Source organism: Marmota flaviventris, chromosome 15, assembly GCF_047511675.1.
Source record: "Marmota flaviventris isolate mMarFla1 chromosome 15, mMarFla1.hap1, whole genome shotgun sequence".
NCBI lineage: Eukaryota > Metazoa > Chordata > Mammalia > Rodentia > Sciuridae > Marmota > Marmota flaviventris.
In genome coordinates, this window is record NC_092512.1 from 16,212,421 (window position 1) to 16,239,479 (window position 27,059).

At 31.6% G+C, this 27,059-nt stretch overlaps 1 protein-coding gene across 2 annotated transcripts in view; it reads left to right on the forward strand.

The window, feature by feature from the left end:
• The window catches only part of Tmem65 (transmembrane protein 65), a 53,803-nt gene extending 27,132 nt beyond the window's left edge, over positions 1–26,671 (forward strand). For both annotated transcript variants that reach the window (XM_071602139.1, XM_027952570.2), the window contains 6 exons: positions 2,329–2,373; positions 5,330–5,397; positions 9,914–9,968; positions 10,833–10,875; positions 15,768–15,873; positions 19,207–26,671. In XM_071602139.1, coding sequence (XP_071458240.1) covers positions 2,329–2,373; positions 5,330–5,397; positions 9,914–9,968; positions 10,833–10,875; positions 15,768–15,873; positions 19,207–19,317 — 428 coding nt within the window. In that variant the 3' untranslated portion in view covers positions 19,318–26,671. The remainder of the gene's footprint in view (positions 1–2,328; positions 2,374–5,329; positions 5,398–9,913; positions 9,969–10,832; positions 10,876–15,767; positions 15,874–19,206) is intronic.
• Positions 26,672–27,059: the final 388 nt, after the last annotated feature.

Genomic DNA, 27,059 nt, shown 5'->3' on the forward strand with positions numbered 1-27,059 from the left:
TACCATATGTCAAGGATTCTTTTTTTTTAAAGATAGAAGAGAGAGAGAGAGAGTTTTTTAATATTTATTTTTCAGTTTTTGGTGGACACAACATCTTTATTTTATTTTTATGTGGTGCTGAGGATTGAACCCAGTGCCCCACACATGCCAGGCGAGCGTGTTACCGTTTGAGCCACATCCCCAGCCCTCAAGGATTCTTTTTTTTTGGGGGGGAGGGTATTGGAGATTGAACTCAGAGGCACTCACCCATGGAGTCACACCCTAGTCCTATTTTGTATTTTATTTAGAGATAAGGTCTCACTAAGTTGCATAGTGCCTCGCTTTTTGCTGAGGATGGCTTTGAACTCAAGGGTACTTTTCAATAAAATTGTCATGTTCTAAAGAATGTTCCCTTTATGATTCTTCTTGTACTCCTTAGGTTCTTTGTGAAGTAGGATTTTGATTTTACTCTGATATTGTTCTAGTGATTTACCTCACTGTCCTGTCCACAGTACTTATGTACTTTATTTATTTGGTACTGCGGATCCCAGGGGAACTTTACCTCTGAGCTGCATCCCCAATCCTTTTTCAATTTATTTTTTTTTAAATTTATTTTGAGACAAGGTTGCTAAGTTGCTGAGGGCCTCACTAAGTTGCTAATACTGGGCTTGAACTTGCCATCCTTCTGCCTCAGTCTCTTGAATTGCTGAGATTACAGGTCTTTGCCACTGTGCTGGGCCTATCCATTATTCATTTGTCTAGGCTTTATCCTTTCTTAGGATTTGTAGGATATTCTAAATAATTTGTTCAATGTATAGGGAATTTGAAGAAGTAAAAGAAAGTGCCCTATGTATGCTAACTCTGTTAGGAAGATCCTGCTTGTTGAGATTTTAAGTATTTCAGAATGTTCCTGTCAGCTAACAAGGACTTCTCACAGTGATGATAATAATGTAACTAACAAATAGTTCTGATATGTATCCACTTTTGCATGTTTACTTCACTAGAAAATTCTCTGGAGTACAGTGGTGTCCTATATTCCTAGCTAAAAATTTGAAAATCCATTTGCATGCTTTCAAAGTAGATTTTGAGATAACAGTGCTAATCAAAGAATGGAGACTTAATTTTGTCAGATGTGAAATTCTTCAAAAATTAATATATCTTCTTTTTTAATAAGGAAAAAAAGTAAACATTCATTCGTAGAACATTCTGAATAATACAATGATTCAACTCTAGGTTTTAGTGTTTTTTTTTTTTTGTAAAGCCATTGTGGGACTATATGCAATTTTAGAAAACACCAGTCACAAATATGGACCACATTGCTTTTTGTATAGATTATCAATGGAAATTTATTTGCTTTTTACTTTTTAAAACAAAATTGTTCAGTTCTTATATTGTCAAAAATTATCAATAAATATTTTAGAAGATATATATCCAGTTTTTAATGGTGTTTCCTGAGACAATCTGGTTGAACTAAATCTATTGGAGAATGAGCCATTGCTAAGGTTCTTCCATGTGTCATCAATTAATTCTATCTGATTGGGTGAGGATAGGAGGTAGAATTCTCTACCTTTTTAACTTACACAGGTGGTGAGATGGTTCTTGTTATGAAATGGTAGTTTTTTTGGTAATAGTTATTTTTTACATATAATTTTTTGTAATAATTAATTTTACATATATTGATGACTATTCAAGATACTTAAATTAATACTTGGGGAAACATTATGACATGTATTATACTTGTGCTTTTGAATAATAGCATAGTTTTTTGATTGTTGTATTAGGCAGAATATTATCTACTAGTATAGATTTCAAAAATCAAAATATTCTGTATATTATCTAATGGAATTAAAGAACCTTCCCTAATCTAGTAAAATCATTGTTGTAATTACATTGCTTTAGGATATTATCCTATTTTTAAAGGATATCTGGGTGTATTTGAGTATTTTCTGCTATCAGTATTTATACATATTAAGTTTTCTTGAGATGTTACCTTAAAAATAGTAGCTAAATTTCTGAAGTGTTTTTCTACTGTAATTAGTGCAGATAGTCTCATTATATAGATGCAAGAACTTAAGTAAAAGAAATACAAAAAATGTGATTTACGCAGAGCCTCGGGGCCCAGGGTAGGCTTATAACTAAAGGTCAGTTTTGTTTGCTAACTTTGTAGTTTAATCATAGCAGTTAATGTTCTTTTAAATAGATAACTGTTGTCCATTAACCTAAATATAATTTATGAATAAACTCTACTGTTCTTCCATGTTGTATCTCTACCGGTGTTTTCTTCTTTGTAATAAAAAAATCATGTTATAGTAACTAATTCTTGCCTCACACCCTTTTTTTCCCCTTTAGAAAAATTGGAAGCTCTGCCACCTACCCCAGGACAGCTGAGATATGGTAATGGTTCTATAATTGTTAAATATATGTGCATCTATCTTTTGGACTTGATATAACTATATCATTTATTAATAGCACAGAAGAAATAGTAAATTAATCTTGCTAGAAAAAGTAGATTATCTTATTTATTTTGCAGAAGCATTTTATAAACTTGGTTTGATATTATCACAGTACTATGGTATAGCTAATAGTGTTTAATAGCTAATATGTCAAGATATTATTGCTGTCTATAAATATAATTATACTTATGATAGAATTTTTCTTAATTCCAGGAAAAAGAATGTATTTGAATTTAAGTGCAATAACTGAAGAACTAGAATTTCTAGGCTCAAAACTAGATAGAACTCTTCTCTGATGCAGAAAATACTTCCTGCTTAACTGTTTGTAAACAGTGAAAAGTAAAGTTCATTGAAAACACCAGGAAGAATAACCTTATTAAAATGCTGCTTTTCTTTCTTTTCTCCATTATAATAGGAATAAATATATTGTAGGACTAACCTGGAAGTAATATAAAACAGTTAAGGATCGTACTATAAGAAGAAGAGAATTATCTAATGATATAGCAAATTTGAATAGGTTGTAAATTGAAGCCAAATATGAAATGTGATTTGCTAACAATTTCTATGTTATAGTGTTTCCCAAAGAAAATTGAAGAAATCACATATTAGTAGGAGATAATTAAAGCAAATTTATATCATTAGAAAAAACTATCTAATAACCAGCTCTTTTTTTTTCTTATAGGTAGAATAAAATTTATATTAGAAATTAGTAACTTAATCCAAATGCCAAAGAATTTCAGAATTTTTAAGACTATTCTTCCCACCTGGGAAGACTCTTTCCTTATTCTTCCATCCTAATTCATGTACTACCTATATTGACATCACCATATAATACTGTTAGCTTTTTTTGTAGTTCATGTTTATATAGATATGTCACCATACCTAAAACCTTTGTTTATTTTTGTAGCTCAAGTTCCCAGTTGAGTGCCTAATACATTATTCATTTTCTTTTTAAAAAAATTATACTTTTTCCTTTGGGTTAAAAAGAAATTTTATTTATAGGACTTTTTTAAAAGGTAGAAACATAAAAACATAATGTATTTTATATTCAAAGTGATTTCTGTAGCAATGTGCCTTGGTTTTACTGACCAAGTTTTTACAAGGATAACAATTAGACTAATCTTAATTTAATCTCCTTTATATTTAATATTAAGATGTTTGTATCGCAGACAGTTTTAGAGATGACATCAGGTTAACCCCAAATGCTGAGTAATCTTAACTGATTTCATCATTACTCTGCCAGATGTTTCAAAGAACTTGGGAAGATGATTTGCAGTTATACTTAAGTAGCTTTTTATTTACTGTACATATTTCACTTGATGAATTTAAAATTTTTCATTATATTATTTTAAGCTATTTGTACTTTACTTTTGGAAATTAGGATTGTGTATATGTTTCTTATAAAATTTAGAATGCTCAGTAGATAAGCAATTAGATAAAGGCAAAAAGTCAAAGAAGTAAGGCTAGACTCTGAAAAATCCCATTTCATTAATATGCTATTTTATTTTATCATATTAATAGCTTTTAAAATACTATTCATAATTAAATATTTTTCTCTTAATATTGGACAATTCTACTTAATAGCAAGAAGAAATCTGAAATAACTATTATATACCTATTATGTACTCTCTTTTTTATATATAATAGTATGCATTATTATATTCTATATACTCTTTCCCTTTATCTTTGATAGTGCCTTTTTAAAAACTACTTATTAGCTTTCCCTGATTGGTGCAGAACTCACTATAGTAAGATTAAAGTTTCATAACTTCTAGATAATATTTCAATTATATTTTCTATGGACTTAACTGAGTTAAAAGAAAAAAGACTCTAAAATCACCTAACACATATATAACCAATTGGTTTAAGGGACTATGTTTTGGATATAGTATGAAACTGGGTTTTGACGTTTAGTGAAGAAAGCCCTTAGTTGAACTGATATTGACCATACCTTGGCAATTTTATAGTTTTAATTAGAATCAAGTCTTTTACCTATTCCCAGCTTTTAATCTGTTTCACAGTCTGCCTTCAGTTCTCTCAATATGGAATGCTCTTCTTTTCCAGGTTAGTGGCCCTCAATTATTATTTATTGAGCATCTACTATGTTCTCAGCATTATGTAATGTGCTGAAGATGCAAATATGAAAATATGAGGCTAAATGTATAAATAAGTTTTAGTTCTTCCAAGTTGCACTTTTAATATATCACTTCATTTATATTATGCACCAGATAGATGAGGTTAGGTGTGCCTTTGGTAGGAAAGGTCAAATTATATTTTGATTCAAAACAAATTGATTCTTTATGGTTTTGTAGTAGGATTTAGGGATCCTGATGAATTGTGAATGGGGAAGGACTGCATATAGATGTCTAAAAAATAAGTTAATCATATTTTTCAGACAGTTTTTCTTTAAAAAATTGGTTAGTGAATAAAAGCAATCAAGTAACTTCCCTGAAATTTGATTCTGGGCATTTTTCAATATTTCTAATACAAAGATCAATTTTATGATAATAGTCTTTAGGCATAAAGAGAAACAGATTGATGTTGTAGCAATTAATCAGGTACAATATAGTATTTATATGTTTACTAAGTTGTTCCATCATTAACCAAATGTATATTTATGTGTGGGTGTGTCCATATATGTGTATTGCCAGTAAGAAAACACAAAAGACTAATACAACTGTTGTTACATGTTATATATTTTTTGTTTTGTTTTTTCCAGTATAACTTTTATCAAGTAGTTAAACTTACAGCAATAGCAGAATCTATTGACTATGAGAGATGAGAAACAAATTCTAAAGATTATCAAGTCTACTGGAGACTTTAATCATATGGTCTGTTTTTTTCATTCTAAAGTTAAATCTTAAAATCTACTTTTTTCTGTTTTTGATGTTTTTCAGTATTCATCCACAATGCGATACCTTTCATAGGGTTTGGCTTTTTGGATAATGCAATTATGATTGTTGCAGTAAGTTCTTTCTCTCACCACTTCTATTTTGAGTTAATAAAGAAATTATTGTGATCTATATTTTCCTAATAATTTGTATAATATAGCTATTAATTTTAATTAACATCATAATGATCAACACTATTTTATGTTTCATGTTAATTAGATTAGCTCAATTTTAAGGCACGATATATGTTAATTATTAAGACTTTGGCAAAGCATTTAGATAAGTCTTTTAAGGTTTATATCATCTAATCAAGTTTCAACCCTTTGAAAGAAAAAAGCATGCAATTTTTTTTGATATTCTTTAATTGTGTTACTAGTTGTCATCACTTATGTAGGTTATTTGATTAGTTCATTGTTTAATTTTCTCACTCAAAAATGTTTCAACAGATATTTTGATATACAGTCTGAGCTTTAGCCATTTAACCCAGAAGTTGTAAAGTTTCATTTCAGAGCATTGAATATATTGCCCTTTCTGCCTTTGTTGCATTATAGTAGTCCCCTTCATATGGTCATTTAAATGTAAGGATGCTTCTTAAAAGTGTATCCTAATTGGTTGATATGCATTTCTTATTATTAGTAATGCCTCTTGGCAATGTATACCAATATTTGGTCCATATTCGTAACAGAAATAGGTCCATGATCAAAATGCAAGTCTTCAAAAACCGTCCAGTGTTCTATTCACTTTTCTCTTGTTTTGTCCAAATGGAATGGGTTGATCACTGTAAGGTAATAACAACTTTTAGTACATAGTTTTAGAATACTTAATGTGAATTCTTTCTTCTCAGATGTTAGAAGTAAATAGATTGAAGGTCTATTATCTATTTTCTGTGAGGTGATAAAAGTAGCAATTATTTCTGGATACCAATTTAAGAGTTCTCAGGTAGGGGTTTTACTTGAACTCATTTGAGAAAATCAAAGTGCTTCTTTAACTTAGAGCTTAGAGAGTTTGTTGTTAGTTTCAATGACTCTTAAAAGTTCTATTATCTATGATTAATACTATAAATATACTACATTGTAGGAGACTACTGAAAAAAAATAATCTTAGGATTATTGACTATGAAGAAATGACATGAGAGATGCAGGGTTTCTTTTTGTGTTTTCGAGTTCACCAGGATTGCAAGTGAATGTAAATACAAGATTTGGTTTCAAAGTAGATATTTTTAAAAGTAATTCACATTATGTAGATTATAGAAGTTGCTTAAAGAATACCTAATGTTGGTTCATTCTAGAATAGCTTTGTTTGCTATATAGTGTAGCTCTGATGTCCATATTGATGTAGATTAGCCACCCACAAAGTTCAGCCATTCACCTGGTGGAGGAGACTCACAGGGCTCACACAGCACATGGCATCCTGCTGCATTAACCATCACAGAAGATGCTCTGGCATGCACACAAAGGATTCTTTAGTAAAGAAACCTGGCAAGATCAGATTTCTATAGGCTAACATACTTAGTGAAGGCCTTAAAATAGAATTCCAGAATGCTAGTTTTTTTTTATTGTTTATGACATCTTCCTAATGTACACAAAAGAATAAAATTGGTCTATTTGCGTACCTGTGAATGTGAGAGATTTATTCAGCTATTTAGAACTGCACTGCTTTTCTGAAGTGACTAAAATCTGAGTTGTCTAGATTAAAGAGTAAATGTAAATCAAATCTAATTATAATGAAAACTCCGTTTTGTTAAATTTGTAAGCTGTAGTTAAAACTTCTTGTGCTTGTGAGTAGATTGTGCTCCAAGATTCATGTGCTCATGAATAGAAAGTCTCTGTGGTAAATATTTCTTTCAGTTTGGCATGGTTTTAGTCAGCATTTTGGGTTCTCTTTATTGATAGCTAGTACCCATGCCACCATCTTTATAACCATTATGTTTTTCACCACAATAGGACAGACCTTAAATACTGAAATGCTGAAAGAATATCCTTGTTACAGGGAATCGTGTGATATATTTTGCAGGAAGAGGGGTGTAGGAGTATTTTGAAGAAAGGTCAGAATAGGGAAACTTTTAGTTTCTTAAATCTAGAATAATACCTTCACAGTATGGTCATCATTTTTAAAAAAAGAATAAATATTTAAAGTAATAGATATCTGTGTTTAAAAACAGCCACCAAAACATATTCAAAAGTCAGATTATTTTAGGGTTGATTATTATTTTGTGTTACTCAGGCCTGTGCCTTGTTATTAATGTAACTGAGAGTAGACTAATTTTTTTAGGCCTAAAATGTTTAATTCCAAATTTGTAATAACTCCTTACTCTGTTTATATTTAAACCCGGCTTCAAGGACGAATCACTGTTTTTTGCTAAAATAAATATTTTAAATTACCACCTTAAACATTTGCAGAGAGTGATAGGTGTGGCACAGATGCTCTGCAGACCAGTTCAGAGACTGACAGGACAGTTTCTGGTGAGGCATTTGTAATATACTGCTAAGACTCAAATGGATAAATAATATAAGTAGTCTGTGGAAAGGAAAATAAGTGATCATTACCATTATAAGAATGTTTTTTACCTTTTTAATTTTTTAAAATACTGATTTTCTCTTCATATTATAGAACAGTTGTGACTGTTTTAAGACTTAGTAAGAAGTTCTTTGTTTATTTTGTTCTCTCATGCCATATCTTACCTACTGTCTAGCGTGACATTTGACCTTTTCTGCCTTCCTATTAGATGTTCTTTTCTGGCTGCTACTTTTGTAGTCATAAAAGCAGATTCTTGTATAATTGTTTGTCATAAATTAGACCTTTATTATTGGCTGCTATTAATACTAATCCTTGGGTTTCATAGTTCATTATATTTTTGTATTATAGGATTGCTTTTTATTTTATTTTATTATTTTAAGAAGTGTGGATTGAATCTAGGGTGCTTTACCATTGAGCTACATCCCCAGCCCTTTTATTTTTTATTTTGAGACTTGCTAAATTGCTGAGACTGTCCTCAAATTTGTAATCCTTTGACCTCAGCCTTCTGAGTCGCTGAGATTATAGGACTGTATCACCTTGCCTGATTTTTTAGGATTTTATAATTTATATTTTAATGTTTTTGAATGACTTGTAATTAGGATACAACATTTTAGAGTCTAGAATAGATTAACTGTATTAAGGTGATGAACCAGATATAACTTTAAGACAACTAATATTAGATTTATTTATAATTTTTACCTTGCCTATTAATACAAAATTTGATGTAACTGTGACACAAAGTAAAGAAGTGGAGGGTCAATTGCTCTCCTCAAACTGTCTTTGAATTTACATGAGTCTTTTCATGGTCTTAGGAGGACCAAATATGTTTAAGTTCAACCAAGTAATTAAGCATGAAAATATTTTTAAATACATGTATTGCAAAGATTCATCGCTCTTCAAGGTGCTGTATATATTTATTATATGCTGTAGCTGGGAGATGCTTCTCTTCTAGTGTTGCTCCAGTTCTTTTACATTCACATATAAAGATATGCATCTTCATTTTTATTTCTGTGCCTGTTTTTTCCTTACTTTTTTGTTTCCTTTTTCAGAAATCTGTTTCTTTGGGTGCTTTTAGAAAGCGTGTCATTTTAAGTGCGGAGGAGACTTTTGTTTATCAGGCACATCCATGTCTTAAGGATTATTATTTCAGTTTCTTTTCAGTTTTGTAAACAGTGGATAAATAATGCAATATTTCTATATAATAGGACATTTTTGTATCAACATCATTGAGATTTAAAAAAAAATTTTTAAAGAAATTTTCAAATGTCAGTGTTATTTAAGAGGGCTCTTGAAAATTAAGTCCACCTGTTGCAGGCTTGCTCATACATTAGAACTGTACTAGCACAATAGATCCTAGAATTTCCTCTTTGTTCTGTTTTAAATAGGCCATTAGAGTAGTACAATCTTCTTTATTTTAGTTCTGCTTTAAAGTGAAAGTAAATATATGAGCTTTATTCCCCCCGCCACCAGTGGAACGATAATAGAAATGTAGAAAATATTTAACTGTCTATAAATAAATTCAATGGAAATGCATTAGGGTCTTATTTTTATTGTTAGGTCTATTATATTAAATGCTGTTACTATTTATGAATGAATCATATACTTTCACTACTTAATGGATAAAGAACTAAATATTACAAGGATAATTTTACAAACTTCAGTTTCTCTAGGAACTGGTTTAGTCTTTTTAATCTTTCAGTAAATAGCAATAGTAGAGATATATCATTTAGAATTTAATTATGAGAGTTAGTCTTTGTGTTCAAGGATCTTTAAACCATCTTTTTCTGTGATAGAAAAATAGAAATTCTAGATTTTTAAAATGATGAATTGTATCTCTATATGGGGTATTATTTTGTTTTTAAAAGGCTTAATTTTAATAAATAAAATGTTATTTCTGCATGAATGAATATATTTAATAATTAAGTGAAATACCTCATAACGTGCATATTTCTCCATATTTTGCTGCACTAACATGTTGATTTAACTGTTTTACCCATTTTTATTAATGGTTTGCTATTCTTTTATAGTCACTTTGTTTTAATTTTTAAGATTTTTTTCTTAATCATTTTTCAGGGAACCCATATCGAGTTATCTATTGGAATTATTTTGGGAATTTCAACGATGGCAGGTATATAATAATAGCAAATGTTATTATTCTACTGGGTATGTATTTTATAGAAGATTTCAGTAGGTTAGGTTTAGAAGATGATAATTTATTTGAAATGAATTTACTAATTGAAATATCTGTTTATCTTCTTAGTCCTAATCTTCTGATTCTTAGTTTTATATATGTAGCACTTTGTTCTAAGAAATTTTAGATATTTCATGTTAATTAATAGGTAACAGTTTTCTGTCATATTGTCTATATTAAAACAAGTTTGTCTGGTAATTCATGGTTACCCTCAGATCTGTTTATCCTTTGTCTCTATTAAATTATTTTCTAGTTGGTTAGAAAAGCAGAAAAGCAGAATACACGATTGAACCCCTTTCCTTCTGCCTCTATTACCACTTTGCTCATGATAGTGAAATTTTGGAAATGGTTCCTTGTTGTTTATTGTGTGAAAAACATGAGGTCAATGAGTTCCTGACAGTAATGTTTCTTTTCCTTGACTTCCTTGAATTCAGAGCTGTATGTATGGCTTTAGTCTTTAACTTCCAATTATGTGAATATGAAATATACATTGTATGAAAGATAAAATTATAAAATATTATGTATGTGTTTTGGCATTGAAACCAAAACAGAAACTGGCTGCTATTACAGAAAAAAAGAAACTTATTACTGTATAGAGGTAGAATATTATAATTTCAGAATCATACTCTATTTTGAACTCTTGAGATTGAAAGCTTTACAATGATTTTCTAAATATATAGTTTTTAATAGTTAATGTAATTACCCTCCTAGACCAGTGCTCTGTGGGTCACATATTGATATATTATCATAATTTTTCTGACTTTTATGTAACAATTTACATATCATTTTTCAAATTTTTAGCTGCTGCTTTGGGAAATCTTGTGTCTGATTTAGCTGGACTTGGGTAGGTCCATTTATTTATTCATTTGTGTCCTTATATTCTTTCTTTGCTCCATTTTCCTTTAATTGAGAAGCATTTAAAATAAGTTTTCTTTGTGTCTTAGAACTAAATTTCTTAGTTGAATATTCTTTTTTCTTAAATTTTTTATTCTAATTTGTTATATATGTCAGCAGAATACATTTCAATTCATATTACACATATCTCAGGTTATACACAAAGTTTAGTCACACTATATGTCTTCATGCATGTACTTAGAGTAATGTATATGTCTTCATACATGTACTTAGAGTAATGATGTCCATCTCATTCCATATGTTTTTCCTACCCCCATGCTCCTTTCCTTCCCCTCCCACCCCTTTGCCCTATCTAGAGTTCGTTAATCCTCCATGCTCCTCCTCCCAACCCCACTATGAATAATCCTCCTTATATCAGAGAAAACATTTGGCATTTGTTTTTTGGGGATTGGCTAACTTCACTTAGCATTATATTCTCCAACTCCACCCATTTACCTGCAAATGCCATGATTTTATTCTCTTTTATTGCTAAGTAATATTCCATTGTTTATATATGCCACATTTTCTTTATCCATTCATCTACTGAAGGGCATCTAGGTTGGTTCCACAGTTTAGCTATTGTGAATTGTGCTGCTATAAACATTAATGTGGCTGTGTCCCTGTAGTAAGCTATTTTTAAGTCCTTTGGGTATAGACTGAGGAGTGGGATAGCTGGGTCAAAAGGTGGTTCCATTTCCAGTTTTCCAAGTAATCTCCATACTGCTTTCCATATTGGCTGCACCAATTTACAGTCCCACCAGCAATGTATGAATGTGCCTTTTTCCCAACACTTGTTGTTTGTATTCTTAATAGCTGCCATTCTGACTAACGTCAGATGAAATCTTAAGAGTAGTTTTGATTTGCATTTCTCTAATTGCTAGAGATGTTGAACATTTTTTCATATATATGTTGACTGATTGTATATCACCTTCTGAGAAGTATTTGTTCGTTCTGTGGCCCATTTATTGATTGGGTTATTTGCTTTTTTTTTTTTTTTGGTGCTAAGATTTTTGAGTTCTTTATATACCATAGAAATTAATGCTCTATCTGATGTGTGAGGGGTAAAAATGTGCTCCCAAGATGTAGGCTGTCTCTTCACCTGACTGATTGTTTCTTTTGCTAAGAAGAAGCTTTTTGGTTTGAATCCATCTCATTTATTGATTCTTGATATTAATTCTTGTGCTATAAGAGTCTTATTAAGGAAGTTGGGGCCTGAACCAACATTATGGAGATTTAGGCCTACTTTTTCTTCTAATAGGCACAGGGTCTCTGGTTTAATTCCTAGGTTCTTGATCCACTTTGAGTTAAGTTTTGTGCATGGTGAGAGATAGGGGTTTAATTTTCATTTTTTTGCATATGGATTTCCAGTTTTCCCAGCACCATTTGTTGAAGAGGCTGTCCTTTCTCCAGTGTATCTTTTTGGCACCTTTGTCTAACATAAGATAACTGTAATTATGTGGGTTAGTCTCTGTGTCCTCTATTCTGTACCATTGGTCTACAAGTCTATTTTGGTGCTAATACCATGCTATTTTTGTTACTATTGCTCTGTAGTATAGTTTAAGATCCAATATAGTGATACCATTTACTACACTCTTCTTGCTAAGGATTGCTTTAGTAATTCTGGGTCTCTTATTTTTCCAAATAAATTTCATGACTGCTTTTTCTATTTCCATGAGGAATGTCATTGGGATTTTGATCAGAATTGCATTAAATCTGTATAGTGCTTTTGGTAGTGTGGTCATTTTGACAATATTAATTCTGCCTATCCAAGAACAAGGTAGATCTTTCCATCTTCTAAGATCTTTATTAATTTCTTTCTTTAGCATTCTGTAGTTTTCGTTGTAGAGGTCTTTCACCTCTTTTGTTAGGTTGATTTTCAAGCTTTTTTTTTCTATTGTAAATGAGGTAGTTTTCCTCATTTCCCTTTCAGAAGATTTGTCACGGATATACAAAAATGCCTTTGATTTATGGTTGTTGATTTTGTACCCTGCTACTTTGCTGAATTCATTTACTGGTTCTAGAAGTTTTCTGGTGAAGTTTTTGGGTGTTCTAGTTATAGAATCATATCGTTAGCAAATGGTGCTAATTTCAGTTGTTCTTTTCCTGTCTATACCCCTTTAATTTCTTTCGTCTAATTGTTCTGGCCAGAGTTTCAAGAACTATGTTAAATAGAAATGGTAAAAGAGGGCATCCCTGTATTGATCCAGTTTTTATGGGGAATGCTTTCAATTTTTCTCCATTTAGCATGATGTTGGCTGGGGCTTAGCACAGATAGCTTTTACAGTGTTGAGATATGTTCCTGTTATCCCTAATTTTTCTAGTGTTTTGAAGAGGAATGGGTAGTGTATTTTGTCAAGTGCTTTTTCTGCATGTATTGAAATGATCATATGATTCTTATCTTTAAGTCTATTGATGTGATGAATTATATTTATTGATTTCTGTATGTTGAACTAATTGAATATTCTTATGTCAAGAACATTAAATATTTGTGTGCATCATTTATAGGTGCCTGGGTTATACTTCAATCATGCAGAATTAATGTTTCTGGGGATGGGGCCCTGGCTTTCTGATACATGCCAATATTTATACTAAAATTAGAATAATGTAAGCAAAATGGAATTTTTCATTTACTGAACATAGATTTTGTAGACATCTCTAAAGAATAAGACAGGTTTAAAAACAAAAACTTTCATCATTATTCCACTCCAACACTGAACCATGAATCCCAAAGATAAAAGATCTGGCCCAAATTTGAGGATACCGACTGAGCTTGTTTGCTAGAAATTGGAACTTGGAAAGGAAATAATGGCCAGAACATGTTTGTATGTGTATATATATACAGAGTTTGCATGTATGCATGACTGAAGTATAACCTAGCACCTATATTTGACACAACCCAATGTTTAATACAGTTGCCATCCCAGAGGCTCAGGAGGCTGAGGCAGGAGGATCATGACTTCAAAGCTAACCTGAGCTACTTAGTGAGGCCCTAAGCAACTTAGCAAGACCTTGTCTCAAAAAATAAAAAATGAGGTTGGGATATAATTAGTTGGATAAAGTACCTCTGGGTTCAATACCTGGTACAAACAAAAAATAAACTATTGCCTTAGAAATATTCAATTAGAAAATTTAGTTCTAGAACACCAAGTGTGTATGTGTATGTGTGTGTGTGTGTATGTATAAACACTTATACATATTTTATGCATTTAAATACAATATATACATACTTTGTGTATGATAAACATGTGTTTTTCTACTAAGCCATGCCCTCAGCTCTCAAATTGGGTCCATTTTGTTCTCTGTTTCATGTGGCAGGAATGATGAAACAAACTGCGGATGGCTACTTGGAAAAGGGCAGCTTTCTCTCTTTCAAGTGCCAAATGGCCTGGGCTGCTTTCTACATTTGGGGAACCCTAAGAAATTGGCATTAATTATTATGATAAACATCTTGCTCTGTCTTTGATTTTCTGCCTTCCTTTGTTGGCTAATTTGAGTGTCTTTTTTTTTTAATATCTTAATTTAATTTATTTATTTATATGTGGTGCTGAGGATTGAACACAGGGCATCACACATGCTAGGCAAGTGCTGTACCACTGAGCCATAACCCCAACACCTTGAGCGTCCTTTTTATTTTTTTTTGTAGTTGGACACAATTCCTTTATTTATTTATATGTGGTGCTGAGGATCAAACCCAGGGCCTCATACATGCTTAGTGCTCGTGCTCTACCACTAAGCCACCACCCCAGCCCCCTTTTTATGTTTTGAGATTTGGATATGGGTGTAGTAGAAGTCTACTTCACCCTATAATCTAGGCAAAGGTAGTTTTATAAGTGGTCCAACCTTCTGTATTAAGGATTTTGTAGAATAGTTTGGGGCCAAAACTACTGTTAAAAATGAAATTTCTTTACTTTAAGACCATGATCAGAATTTCTATTCCTGGAATTTGTGACATAAATCTATCATGATATAACCTCTTAAATGTTCCATTTTCCAGTTTCCAAGTTTAAGGTTAATAATGATAATGTTATCACTTAGTAGCTTTTTGATATATTTAGTAGATTCAAATGATCTGGTAGATTTTATATTCATTTGATTTTAGATTGTTATCATAAAAGTTTTTTTTTTTTAAATTGGAGATGAATCTTTTACTAGGATTCTTTATATTTAAGCACTGTTTCCCTTCTGTCTTATTTTTACTTCCACTAAATAACAGATCTACATTTTATGGGTTCTTAGGTGCATAGTTTTTAAAAATTTAACATATCTGACTGATATCAGGATCCATTTTATGATTGATGGTATGCATAGCCTAATTGGCAAACTTTTTATTTGAAGTTCAAAAACTTATATCTTTAAAATTATATTTTTTAAGTGATAGCAACTTAGAAATGATAAAACACTTGAGGTTAGCCTGAATATTCTAGGCTGCCTGTCTTAGTATACAAATATGATGAATTAGAAAACCTTTTTGTTTCTGATAATAGTTATTAATTTATACTAATTAAGGTACTTTGCTTTGAGTTTTGGAACAAGTACAGAAATTGTAATTATTTGTAAAAAATTTTATATATCTTGAATAGTTCTTTTTAAGATAATGATGGAGAATAATTGCTTTGAGTCAGTTTACCTATTAAACATGTTAATATGAAAATATTCCTAAACTGGGTTATTTATATATGCTAAAAATAAAAGTTGCAAGAACTGTTTTGCCATTCTGTAGTGCCAGTACACATGTAAAATTATCTTGTTTCTCTTTGCAATAATTATTGTTTTATTATATGAGGACACTTGCATGTCTTTTTAAAAACTCATTTTCTGTTCTCTTATCTTGTTTTTTTAAAGACTTGCAGGCTATGTTGAAGCTTTGGCTTCCAGGTTAGGCCTGTCAATTCCTGACCTCACACCAAAGCAAGTTGACATGTGGCAAACACGTGTTAGTACACATTTGGTAAGTAATTTATATGATCTATGACAATGAATTTGGGTAGACAAAGAACGACACTAAGTTTAGTATCTTGAAAATTCTGAGTCTAAAATTGATTTGAGTAAAGTCAGTTAACAAAAATTATACAGGCCTTGGAAGTCTTTATAAAAATAAGTATTTATGTATTGGCTCCTTATTTTTTATAAGTAGACTTGATTTAAAAAAAAAAATCTTTATACAATTCAGTTAATCCTAAGGAGTAGTATCTGTTATGTGCCAGAGATTGGAGAATGTAAAATGAATAATTAACTATAGTTATCCTTAAGACACTAGTTTAGGTAGAAAGACATGTAGAAAAATTATCATTTAGTATGACATATGCAGTAATAGAATTATGCACAAGGTATAACAATAGCACAAGAAGGAGAAATAACATTTTTGGGGGGATTGTTTTTTGGTAGGGAGATTTCTTGGTAATTCTTGATTTTAAGCTATTTTTGAGTTATCAATGAGACATTTACTAGATAAAACAATTGAGTTCTGAGTATAATGTCTAGCAAATAAAAGGTATGATAAAGAAAAAGGGAATATTCAGAGAAATACAGAAAATTAGGAATTTTGTGACTATACTATGTAGTAGTTGCGGATAGAGTTGTATTCAAAAACAGCACTGGAGAAGTAAGCATGAACCAGACAGGAAAGGCACAGTATATGCCCTGCTAAGGAGCTCGTACCTCAAACACGGTGATAGTCAGCCAGTGAAGACTTTACTGGTAGCATCCAACTTCCTTCATATTTAAGTCAAGAAAAGGAGGAAGAGCAAGATGGGAAGGGAAGATGAACAATTCTGCTTTCGACCTATTGAGTATAATATGCTAGCAGGATATTCAAATGGTGATACTTATTAGGGTTAGGGTTAAAGGTAAGAGTTAGAGAGGTGTGAATTAGAGATGATAGGTGTCATCATCGCACTCATTTAGCACATATTTATTGTTCACCTACTATGCACCAGGTACAGATCTCGGAGTTTTGAATATATCAGTTAATAAGAGTTTTTTCTTTCTTTCTTTCTTCTCTTGTGTTCCAGCAAAAGAGGAGACAAGACAATAAAAAGACATGATAATTTTTTTAGTATATTAGAAATTCATAAACATAATGAGAATTAAAAACAAAAGTATTGGGAGTGCTACAGTAGAGTCAGATTAGAGTATTAAATAGGAAAGTCATGGAGACCCCACTGAAAAGTTAGGTGAGAGTTAAAACCTTGAGAAATAGTAAGATTTTATAGGTCAGTGGTTGTCAAAGGATGGTGCCAAGATCTACAAGATCAACTTTATGTGGGAACTTGTTAGAAATGCAAACTCTCAGGCTCCTATTTATGCCTATGTATTCATATATAAAAAATTACCATGAATTTGGCAGCTTATAACAACATGTATTTACTACCTCTCACTTTCTTGGGTCAGGAAATCAGGCACAGCTCAGCTGGGTCCCCTAGAAGGCTGCAGTCATTGTGCAGCCAAGACTTGGTTGTTGCCTGGAGGCTCAGCTGGAAATGATGCACTTCCAAATTCTCACAGTTCTTTGGCAAAATTAATTTCCTTGTGTCTGTAAAGGTCCCTTCTTCTGGCTATCTTTTGGCCAGAGGACAGCCATGTCTCCTAGAGTCCCGTGGCCTATGGCTCTCTCCATAGACCCTTTCCCAGCATTGCAGCTGTCTTCTTCAGAATCAGCAAGGGGGAGAGAAATGAGTCTGCTGGCGGAAGGGAGTCTTACAACCTAATATAGACTCTAAAGATATATCAGTGAATATAGATGTTGAAGTCAAATAAGAATAAAGGATTAAACTTTTAAATTTTATCTTGCTAAAACTTTGAAGGAGTTATACCTTTTAAAATTTTGAAATAATGAAAATGACAGATTTGACTATTAATATAAAGCATGGGCATACAACTACTACTACCACCACCACCAATAAAAAAACCCAAAATAGCAAAAGTTGAAAAAAATGTTATACAAGCTCTTGTTGAAATAATGTCTACTATTAAGATTTATTAGAAAAAATATAGGCTCTAATAGAAGAAGACATTTTATTCAGGACTGTAGATTATGAAAATATCATAACATCTATAGTGTTTGACAGGACATATTTTGTCTTCCTTTGTATACCTAATGGAAGTTTCTGGAAAAGAAAGACAGACTACCTCTGGCCAGGCTCCATCTCCTTGGTATACCCAGGATGGAGTCTCACACATAGTAGATTTTCAATACTTGTATGGAGTACTCAAACTTAATTGAAAAATGTTTAAACTTGACAGTCATCATAGAAATGTAAATTTTAAAAATGATATATGGAAGCAAACAACTTAAAATTTTCATAATGTAGGTGAGATTGCAGAAAATTTATGTATATATAAACATACACATATAATGAAATTGATTGATATGTATGTGTGTGTGTATATATATATATATATATATATATATATATATATATATATATATATATATAATGTATATGTAGTTTTGTCCAGGGTACACAGCATGACTGTAACCTTGAAGATGCACAAATGTTTATATTTGATTTTTAAATGAATTATTGGGAAGAAGTAAAAACAGACATATTTATTGCTGTTCACTTGTAATGGTGAAAAACAGTTTAAAGAATTTTTTTATGGCAAGGAAAGCTTTAAGGAGATTATAGACCATCAAATAAGTGGCATTTAGATATCTGCATATTAAATGTATGTAACAGTTTGGAAAGTTTATTATAACGGGTTGCTCTAGATTGTGAAGTGAAGCAGAGAATAAAGCAATGTTTACGTAATTATTTTTTCTATAAGTAATTGTGTATACATGGGAATAAATGTAGAAAAGAAATATATACAAGATACAGCAAATCCAAATATTTTGAGAGTAGTTGTTACGAGTTTTTATCCTACCTTCCTATTTTCTGACCTTTATATGTACAATTTTTAAAAAGTGTTGTCAGTGTGAATATTTCTTTGATGATGTTTTTAAGATGATTTTCCTGGTTACTTTGAACTTTGTTTTTAAATTTTTATTTATTTATTTATTTATGTACATATTTATTTGCTGTGCTGGGATTGAATCCAGGACCTGGTGCATGATAGAGCAACATTCTACCAGAGCCACATTTCCAGCCCTGCTTCAAACTTTAAATTGACCTGTTCTGGAATATTTTTGTAGCTTTTTAAAAATACTTAAATTACTATGATCAACTGATCAAGTTAAATATTTTAGTACATGGTAATTGTCTATTGTAATAGATACTTAAGCAAGGATACCTCTTTCAGGGATATAGTAACTTTCAAATGTTCTTTTGTGTTTCTTTAGGGCAAAGCTGTTGGGGTGACTATTGGCTGCATTCTAGGAATGTTTCCGTTGTTTTTCTTTGGAGGAGGTGAAGACGATGAAAAACTGGAAATGGAAAATTCATCCTCTTAGAGTACCTATAAAAAGATGTAAACTAATGTACCTCAGTTATTAAATATATGCTGTCACAACATTTAGGAATTAAGACAGTAACAGTGTATAGATATGGGATCAAATAATTCAGCATGTATTATGGAAAACACTAACTTATTGTGGCTTGGTCTTCTTAAGACATCTTTTTAAAAGAAACTCTTTAGTATCATTTTGTGTAAATTGTTGAGATGCTTTTTTTCATCAATGGCTGTCAACAATTTTATCTTTTCCTTCTCTTTCTTTGTATATCAAAATATTTAAGTCTCAGTTGTTGATGTACTGTACTGACTTGGGGTTTGCTTATTTGTTACTTAACATGTATACATGCATGAAAGCATTTTTTTTTTTTTTTTTTTTGGCGCTGTTGTTCCTTGATAGTTGCACTTCAACCTAAGGGTATTTTCCCAAATTATTTAAGATGTTTAATATCAGTTAAAATTTTTTTTACTCTTTTTGGCAACATCAATTTTGTACTCTTTCACAGTAAACATTTACAATATATAATTTCAGTCATTTTCTTAACTCTCACATCTATTCAAAATAAATACAGGTTTTAAGTATATATTATTCATTTTAATTTTCTGACCATACTGTCTTAAGAGCCAGGGGTTAAACAGAGCAATTACAGTCTCCCTCTTTAAAAAAAAAAACATAGATGCTAACAAGTGTACTTATTTATGTTTTTTTTTTTTACCTTTAATTTCCTTATTGTGAATAATTGCATCACAGGTTCAGACTCTTTAGGGGCAGAAAATTATTATTTTACAGTCTTTTAAATTAGGGATTGTGGAATCAGGTGAACTAAGGAATTTGACATGATACTTGGAAATTAAGAAGCTAAAATTTCTTTTTTTTAGAGAAGTAGAAAATAGAAAAGTTTGTGGTATAAGTGTGAAGTTTATGTTTGGAAGTTTAATGAGATACAAATTATTGCTTAGGAAGGATTTCCATCCCCCACAAAGTAGTATCTTCTCATCTGAATACCCCATCCTTATAATCCTAACCTTGTTAAATTTTGTGTAGTGAATTTTATTTCTGGATAATTTCTTTTGAAGTGAAAACTGAATATTTTATATTTTGTTTTTGTTATGTAGTCTAGTCAAGTTACATGAGGTAAAATCCTTTCTCCCATTTTTAGTGTTTCTTTTTCTTTTGTGGCATTTAAAGCATATACTTGGTTAAAATCGCTTATTTTCACTCTTATATATCTGACCTAAGTATACCTGTGTCTGAATCCTAAATTTTAATTTTTGAACAGTTAAATTTTTTAGCATATAGCTTGTTACTTGTGCTAAAAATTACTCTTATTTGTAACAGAATAATTAAATACGTCATGGAAGAAAAAAAATTAAAATTTACTATTCTGGTTTTGAAATTATGTTGCTAAATAGATGCAAAAGACAAACTTGTAGGATGGCTATATTTAGGAATCTTATTTTGAAGTTTCATTTGCACATAATTACTTTGAGCTCTCATTTTCAGGGAGATTTTTTTTTCCACCAGAAAATTTGTCATTAATTCTCTTCTCTGTACTTCACAGTAATTTAGTGCTGATATCCATTAATCATAGATTTTGAGGGAAGAAGGAAAATATGTAACATAAAAATAAATATATAAAATTCTTAGGCCAAGTAACATGACATTCTCATTTGATCAAATTCAGATTTTACAACCTGATATCTTGAAGAGAATTATCTTAAGGATATAATATTGTATCTCACATGGACACCAAAAAGAATTTTTTTTTAAATTTTAGATTGCTAGGATTAGAGTGCTTATTTAATTTTTTTGATAAACATATAAGTGCTTTTGTCCCTAAATTATGTATTGATTGCTGTCCTGTTTTTTTTTTAAAGTATTTTATTATGGTGCTTGGCTTTTCTTTTTATTAATCAAATCTCATCTCCAGAAAATTGACCTATAAGTTTAGAAAGGGCTTTTTTTGTAACTGGGCATTGAACTCAGGGACACTTGGCCCTGAGCCACATCCCCAGCCCTATTTTGTATTTTATTTCAAGACAAGGTCTCACTGAGTTTCTTAGCACCTTGCTTTTGCTGAAGCTGGCTTTGAACTTTCAGTCCTTCTGCCTCATCCTCCCAAGCCATTGGGATTACAGATGTGCACCACCACGCTCAGTTTAGAAAGGACTTTTGATTATTGATTTCCTTTTTTTTTTTTGCTCTTGAAAATAATCCATCCCTGTCATTAATTTAGTTAATAATGGAATCTCTAAATTTAATTGAAAATTAAAATTCAAAATTATTTAAGTGATCAAAACATGGAATATAACCTTCACATTGTAAGATGTTTTAATTTATAGTCATAATAAAAGTTTGGATCATTCAGGTAAATGATTTTCAAAAAATGAAACCCTTTTGACGTAACTGAAGGTATACATTTTTTTTCAAGGTCTTATTCTGCTTTAAGGCAGTGCTTTGCACAAAGTGATTTCTGAGAAATGGTTCTCTTTAAAGTAATAACTCCATGTGATCCTTATTTTGTTACTTGCCACAAAGAATCCTATTTCAGATTGAAACTGGAACTCTTTGTTTCTCTTGTTAACTGTTTCTCTATTAGGAACACTAGAGCTGTGGTTAATGCAACATGACCTGCTTCAGTATTGTCTGCTTGAAATTCATGTTGTCCCTGTATTATGATTTATTGACTTGTTGATGCATGTAAACTGAGTGCATTTTGTTGCACTGTATGTTAAATGGTGACCAATGTTTTTACAAAGGAATTGAACAAAAAAATATCTTTTAAGAAATTTGGAATATGGTTTGATTTTAAAATTTGATTTTCTTTCTAATCTTAGAGAGCCTTGGTTATTCTGTCACTAAAGGGAATTGATTAATAAATGTAGATTTGTTACAAGGTGGGAATAACATCACTGAGACAGTAAATGGAACTGCTGATGATCACCTCTGATATCCACAATTGACATTATCTCCTTACAGAGTATAAGAGAAGAGTGATCCCATAAAAAAGTTGCAAAGAGGTTGGATAAATCACACTGTTTGGGTGTTTACTGAAGAGATATCCAAACCATTTATTTAATAATGCCTGGTTTATTTTATTCTTTTTCTCTAGAAGGTAAATTTTGAAGACAATGGAAGTTTATACTTTACATCAAAAGATCGTATAAACTACTTGGAAGTAAACCTGATTAATTTAAAATTATTTTTCTTCAGTGCTAAGGATTATACTGTGGGCCTCTCTCATGTAGGCAAGCACTCTTATCACTGAGCTATACCTCCAGCCCCTCATTTTAAAATTACATATTCTTCCCATCTGAAAACAGTATATTAAAGGTAATACAACTTTTCTCTTAGTGGCTTGTCATCTTCTTCACGGATGTAATTATTGTGCTGTAATGTATTATTGCCTTGGGAATCTAGTTTTTGTATTTTTCCATCTTTCCTGCTTTTTTTTTTTTCTCTTGCTTTTGGCAGCTGTTTTATTTCTCCAGTCTGCTTCTTTTTCAGTTGCATGAACTTAGAAAGTAGATAGCAGTCTTAACCATAAATTAATTGGGAAGTATTAGAAAATAGGCTGTGGAACCTATGTGGGATGGTGGTAATGATATTAACAACAGTATGAGCTCCCTTTTATTAAACACTTATCTGTTGCTGTATACTTAAGTATTTCACACGTTACCGCATTTAATCACCATAATAACAACATTGTTGGTGCTATTATATCCCTATATTATAATGAGTAAATGAGGCATAGTGAGGTTATTTTCCTAATGATGTCACTATTACAAGCAGATTGGAATTCAGCTTTGTCTATGTGTAAAGTCTGCGTTCTTAACTACTATATTAAAGGGATGTCAGTTTCAAGGAATTTATCGAGTACATTCTCTGTTTAGGTTTCTTATTGTCTCCATATTCAAGGGTCATCTTCTCATTGATGACCTAGGGAAATCGTATTTATAATCTCAAGATTCCTTTAGCAGGTTCTGTGATTTTGAATGCATACTGTATGTTAGGAATAGCCCAAGGCACTAATATCTATATCATCATGAAATTGGTTTTATGGAATGCATTGGAAGGGCAAGAGGACAAAGAAAAGCAAACATACACTTAGGTATTTTCTTTTTGTCAGATAATGGTGAGTTCTGTGGTGATGAATGAAACAAGGTGGGTAGAGGGTGGCAGTTGTCATAACTGGGAGTGGTCAGGGAAAGCCTGAAAAAAGTAAGAACATAAATGATACAGATATCTGTGGAGAGAAGGAATCCTGCTAAGTTCTGTAAGACTGGTATTAAGAAAATCTCATACATGTGAATATATTTCACTTTGGAATGCTTTGTTAAATATTTACTTGTTTGTTTCTTATTGCTAATGTCTGAATTAAGTCTAAAGATTAATACTTAAATGTTAAGATTAATACTTGTTGGATATTTACTGATAGCAGAAGAAAATAGTCCAGAAGCTTGAAGAAGTGACATTGAAATTCAAAAAGTCAGTGGATATTCATCAGCAAAATCCAAAGGGTTCATTTTGTGAAACCCAACAGACCATTTGTTTTTACCAAAGCAATAAATGCTTTTGGTGTATGAGTTCTAACTAACACTGAAATTAGTTTTTTCTTCTCTAACTTTTAGAAATGGAGTAGTAATTCAGAGACATGTACCATTTTAGTTTTGAAGTGTCAGAATTTGGGATTCCCTGATTTTCCAATCTGGCTCACAATTATATGAAACACATGGTGTTTTTAACTGATATTCAAATGAAATTTTATAACATCAAACTATGAATGCCATTGATATGTTTACCTAAGTTTATAAATAAAAGAGTTTGAACAAACCTTTTTCTGAGCATGAAGACTGAAAAGCTAAAGTAGGCATTTGAGAAATTAAATTGTTTAAGTAAATGAAATAGAGGTTGAAGACTGAAGACTTAAAGGAACTCCTTTTGGGAGAAGATGAAGAAAATTCTCAAAAACAGAAGGATCAAATAATTTTCTATGAGAATTGTGAAATTCAGTAAAGACTTGGCTTTTGCTAATAATATGAAAACTAAGCATTTATATAGTTTTTTTCATTTATAAAGCACTTATATAGATGTTAGCCTAAATGGGGTTTAAAAGATGATGTTAAGCCAACCCAATGAACTCAAGAGATACTGTAATTAGAATCACAGCTTTATCTTTCTCGAATGCCGGTTCCCCCAGCACCACTGTTCTCTGCAGTGTCTCAGTCTTCTGCATCTCTTTCACGTATTTGCGTTTCTTCTCTTCCTTATTTTTTCTTCTTTTCAACCATAGACTTATGGGAATAGTTATCAGAATGCATTTTTTTTTTGTCCCATACTGTTATTTTAAAAGCATGTGAATCAAGTAATTTTTCTTCTTCACCCCTATTTGGGAGAACAAATCTAAATTAATTTAGTTCATTTTTCTATTATTAACATCTTTAATTGTTCTTTCTTTCATATTAACTCAGGTAAAGAGTCTGCATTTTATAAGAGGACAAGACCTGACTATGCTTGAGAGTTAGTCCTGTAAAAGATGATATCTCCTCTATTGTTATGGTTTGGATATGAGATGTTTCCCCAAGAGCTCCTGTTAGTGCAGGAATATTCAGAGGTGAAATAGATTATGAGAGTTATGACCTAACCAGTCCATCCTAGTTTGAATGGACTGACTGGGTGGTAATGTAGGCAGGTGGAGTGAGGCTGGAGGAGGTGGGTCACTGTGGCAGTGCCCTAGAAGCAGGTATCTTCCTTGTGATTTCTTTCCCCTTTCTGCTTCCCTGCTGCCATGAGGTGAGCAAGGCTCTTCTGCAGGCCCTTCTGCATGGAGTTCTGTCTCACTTTGGGCTAGAACAATGGAGCCAACTGATCACAGACTCAATCTCTGAATCCATGAGCCAAAATAAGCTTTTCTTCCTCTAAGTTATTCTTGTCAGGTATCTTGGTCACAGTGACAAAAAGCTGACTAACACATCTCTCTTGCTTGCCTCTCTGTTTAATGCTCTGTGCAGCACCTGGCATGTGGTAGATTGCTCAGTGGTTATCTGTTTGATGAGTGATCATTGCTATCCAAATCACTGATTTCTTTCTGGACACTTGAATTCTGGCTTGACTCTCAGCCTGTTCTGAGTCAGTACTACATACGGCTTCCTGTGTAATAATCTGTACCACTTCTGAACTTGGTCACATTTTGCTTCAGGCAGATTGGTTAATCTACTACTAGTTCTCCAGACCATTATTTTATAACTGATAATCAAATGCTTAATGGGAAATACAATATGTTCATAATTTTTTTCAACCAATTAGCAGGAAAACAAATATTCCTTGGTGTGACATGATTTATTCTTAGTGAACTTGTTTTGGGAGCTAATGGTTTCCACTTTACTTTCTGTTTAATCTGTCCTAACATTTTCTCTGAAGGTTAATATGAAAGAATTTGTCTACAATTTCTAGAATCTTTCTGTCTCCCTCTCTCTCTTAACATGGAATTATTTTCCCAACTCTGGGCTTTATGGTACTTTTACTGTTCTCCTCATGTTCTCATGAAATACCAGCTTTGCAATTATGTCTCAAATCCAGTATCATAAGCCTAAGATTTTCTAGCTTTTTGGCCTCAAGACTCTTTTACTTTTTTAAAAAACCTAAGGAATTTTGTGTCTGAGTGATATATAAATATTTACTATATTAGAAATGAAAACTGACAAATTATAAAAATTCATTTACTAATTTAAAAATAAACCAACTTCATGTTGGGCTGGGGTTGTGGCTCAGTGGTAGAGTGCTTGCCTCGCATGTGTGAGGCACTGGATTCGATCCTCAGCACCACATAAAAATAAGTAAATAAAATAAAGGTCTATCAAAAACTTAAAAAATAAAAAAAGCCAACTTCATGTTAACAAATATTTTATGAAAATTATTTTTCAGAAATATAATTTGATGAAAAGAATAGCATTATTTTATATTTTTTGCTAATGTCTTTAATGTTTGCCTTAATAGAAGACAGCTGGATTCCCATATCTGTTTCTGCATTTGATCTGTTTGATATGTTGTTTTGTTTGGAGTAAATGAAAATTCTGCTGCATACAGATATGTGGTTGTAAACTGGAGGAATATTTTAATAGCTTTTTAGTATGACTGGATTTCTGTAGTTTCTAAAAGGTTAGTTGCCATGGAGAATCAGAGACCCTATGCATGAAATTTTGCATTGAGTTGCATTAACATCCATTGTTCTGTTTGTACTTTGTGACTTTTTCTCTGTGATTTTTGTAACATTTGGAATCACCAATTCACTGGGTATGCAGATCTTCCCAAAATTAATATACTTCAGAATATAAAAATTTTAAATCATGTTTAATATGACTGGCAATCTCATTTTCAAAAAGCCTTTTAAATATTGAGACATTGTCAAGATCAGTTGGCAGGTACACATTTTCCAAAATTCTGATTTTTTTCAGTTGAAAGCTTAAATTTTATCATTGGTAGCAAATACCCTTAGTTTTCCTTACAGTGACATTCACTTTATTCATGTTTGAGAAAATGCCTGTCAGGTACCCATGTCTGAATACCCTAGCTTGTCTCACAGTTCAGAACAGCCTCACAAGTGCTTTTCCTCAAGACAGCAACCATACTTTGTTATCCCCAGAAGTACTTTGTGCACACTTCTCATTTCTTCATACAGAATATTCAAGAGTCAAGATTTAAAATAAGTAAATCCACTGCCTTATGAAGAACATTGAATAAAA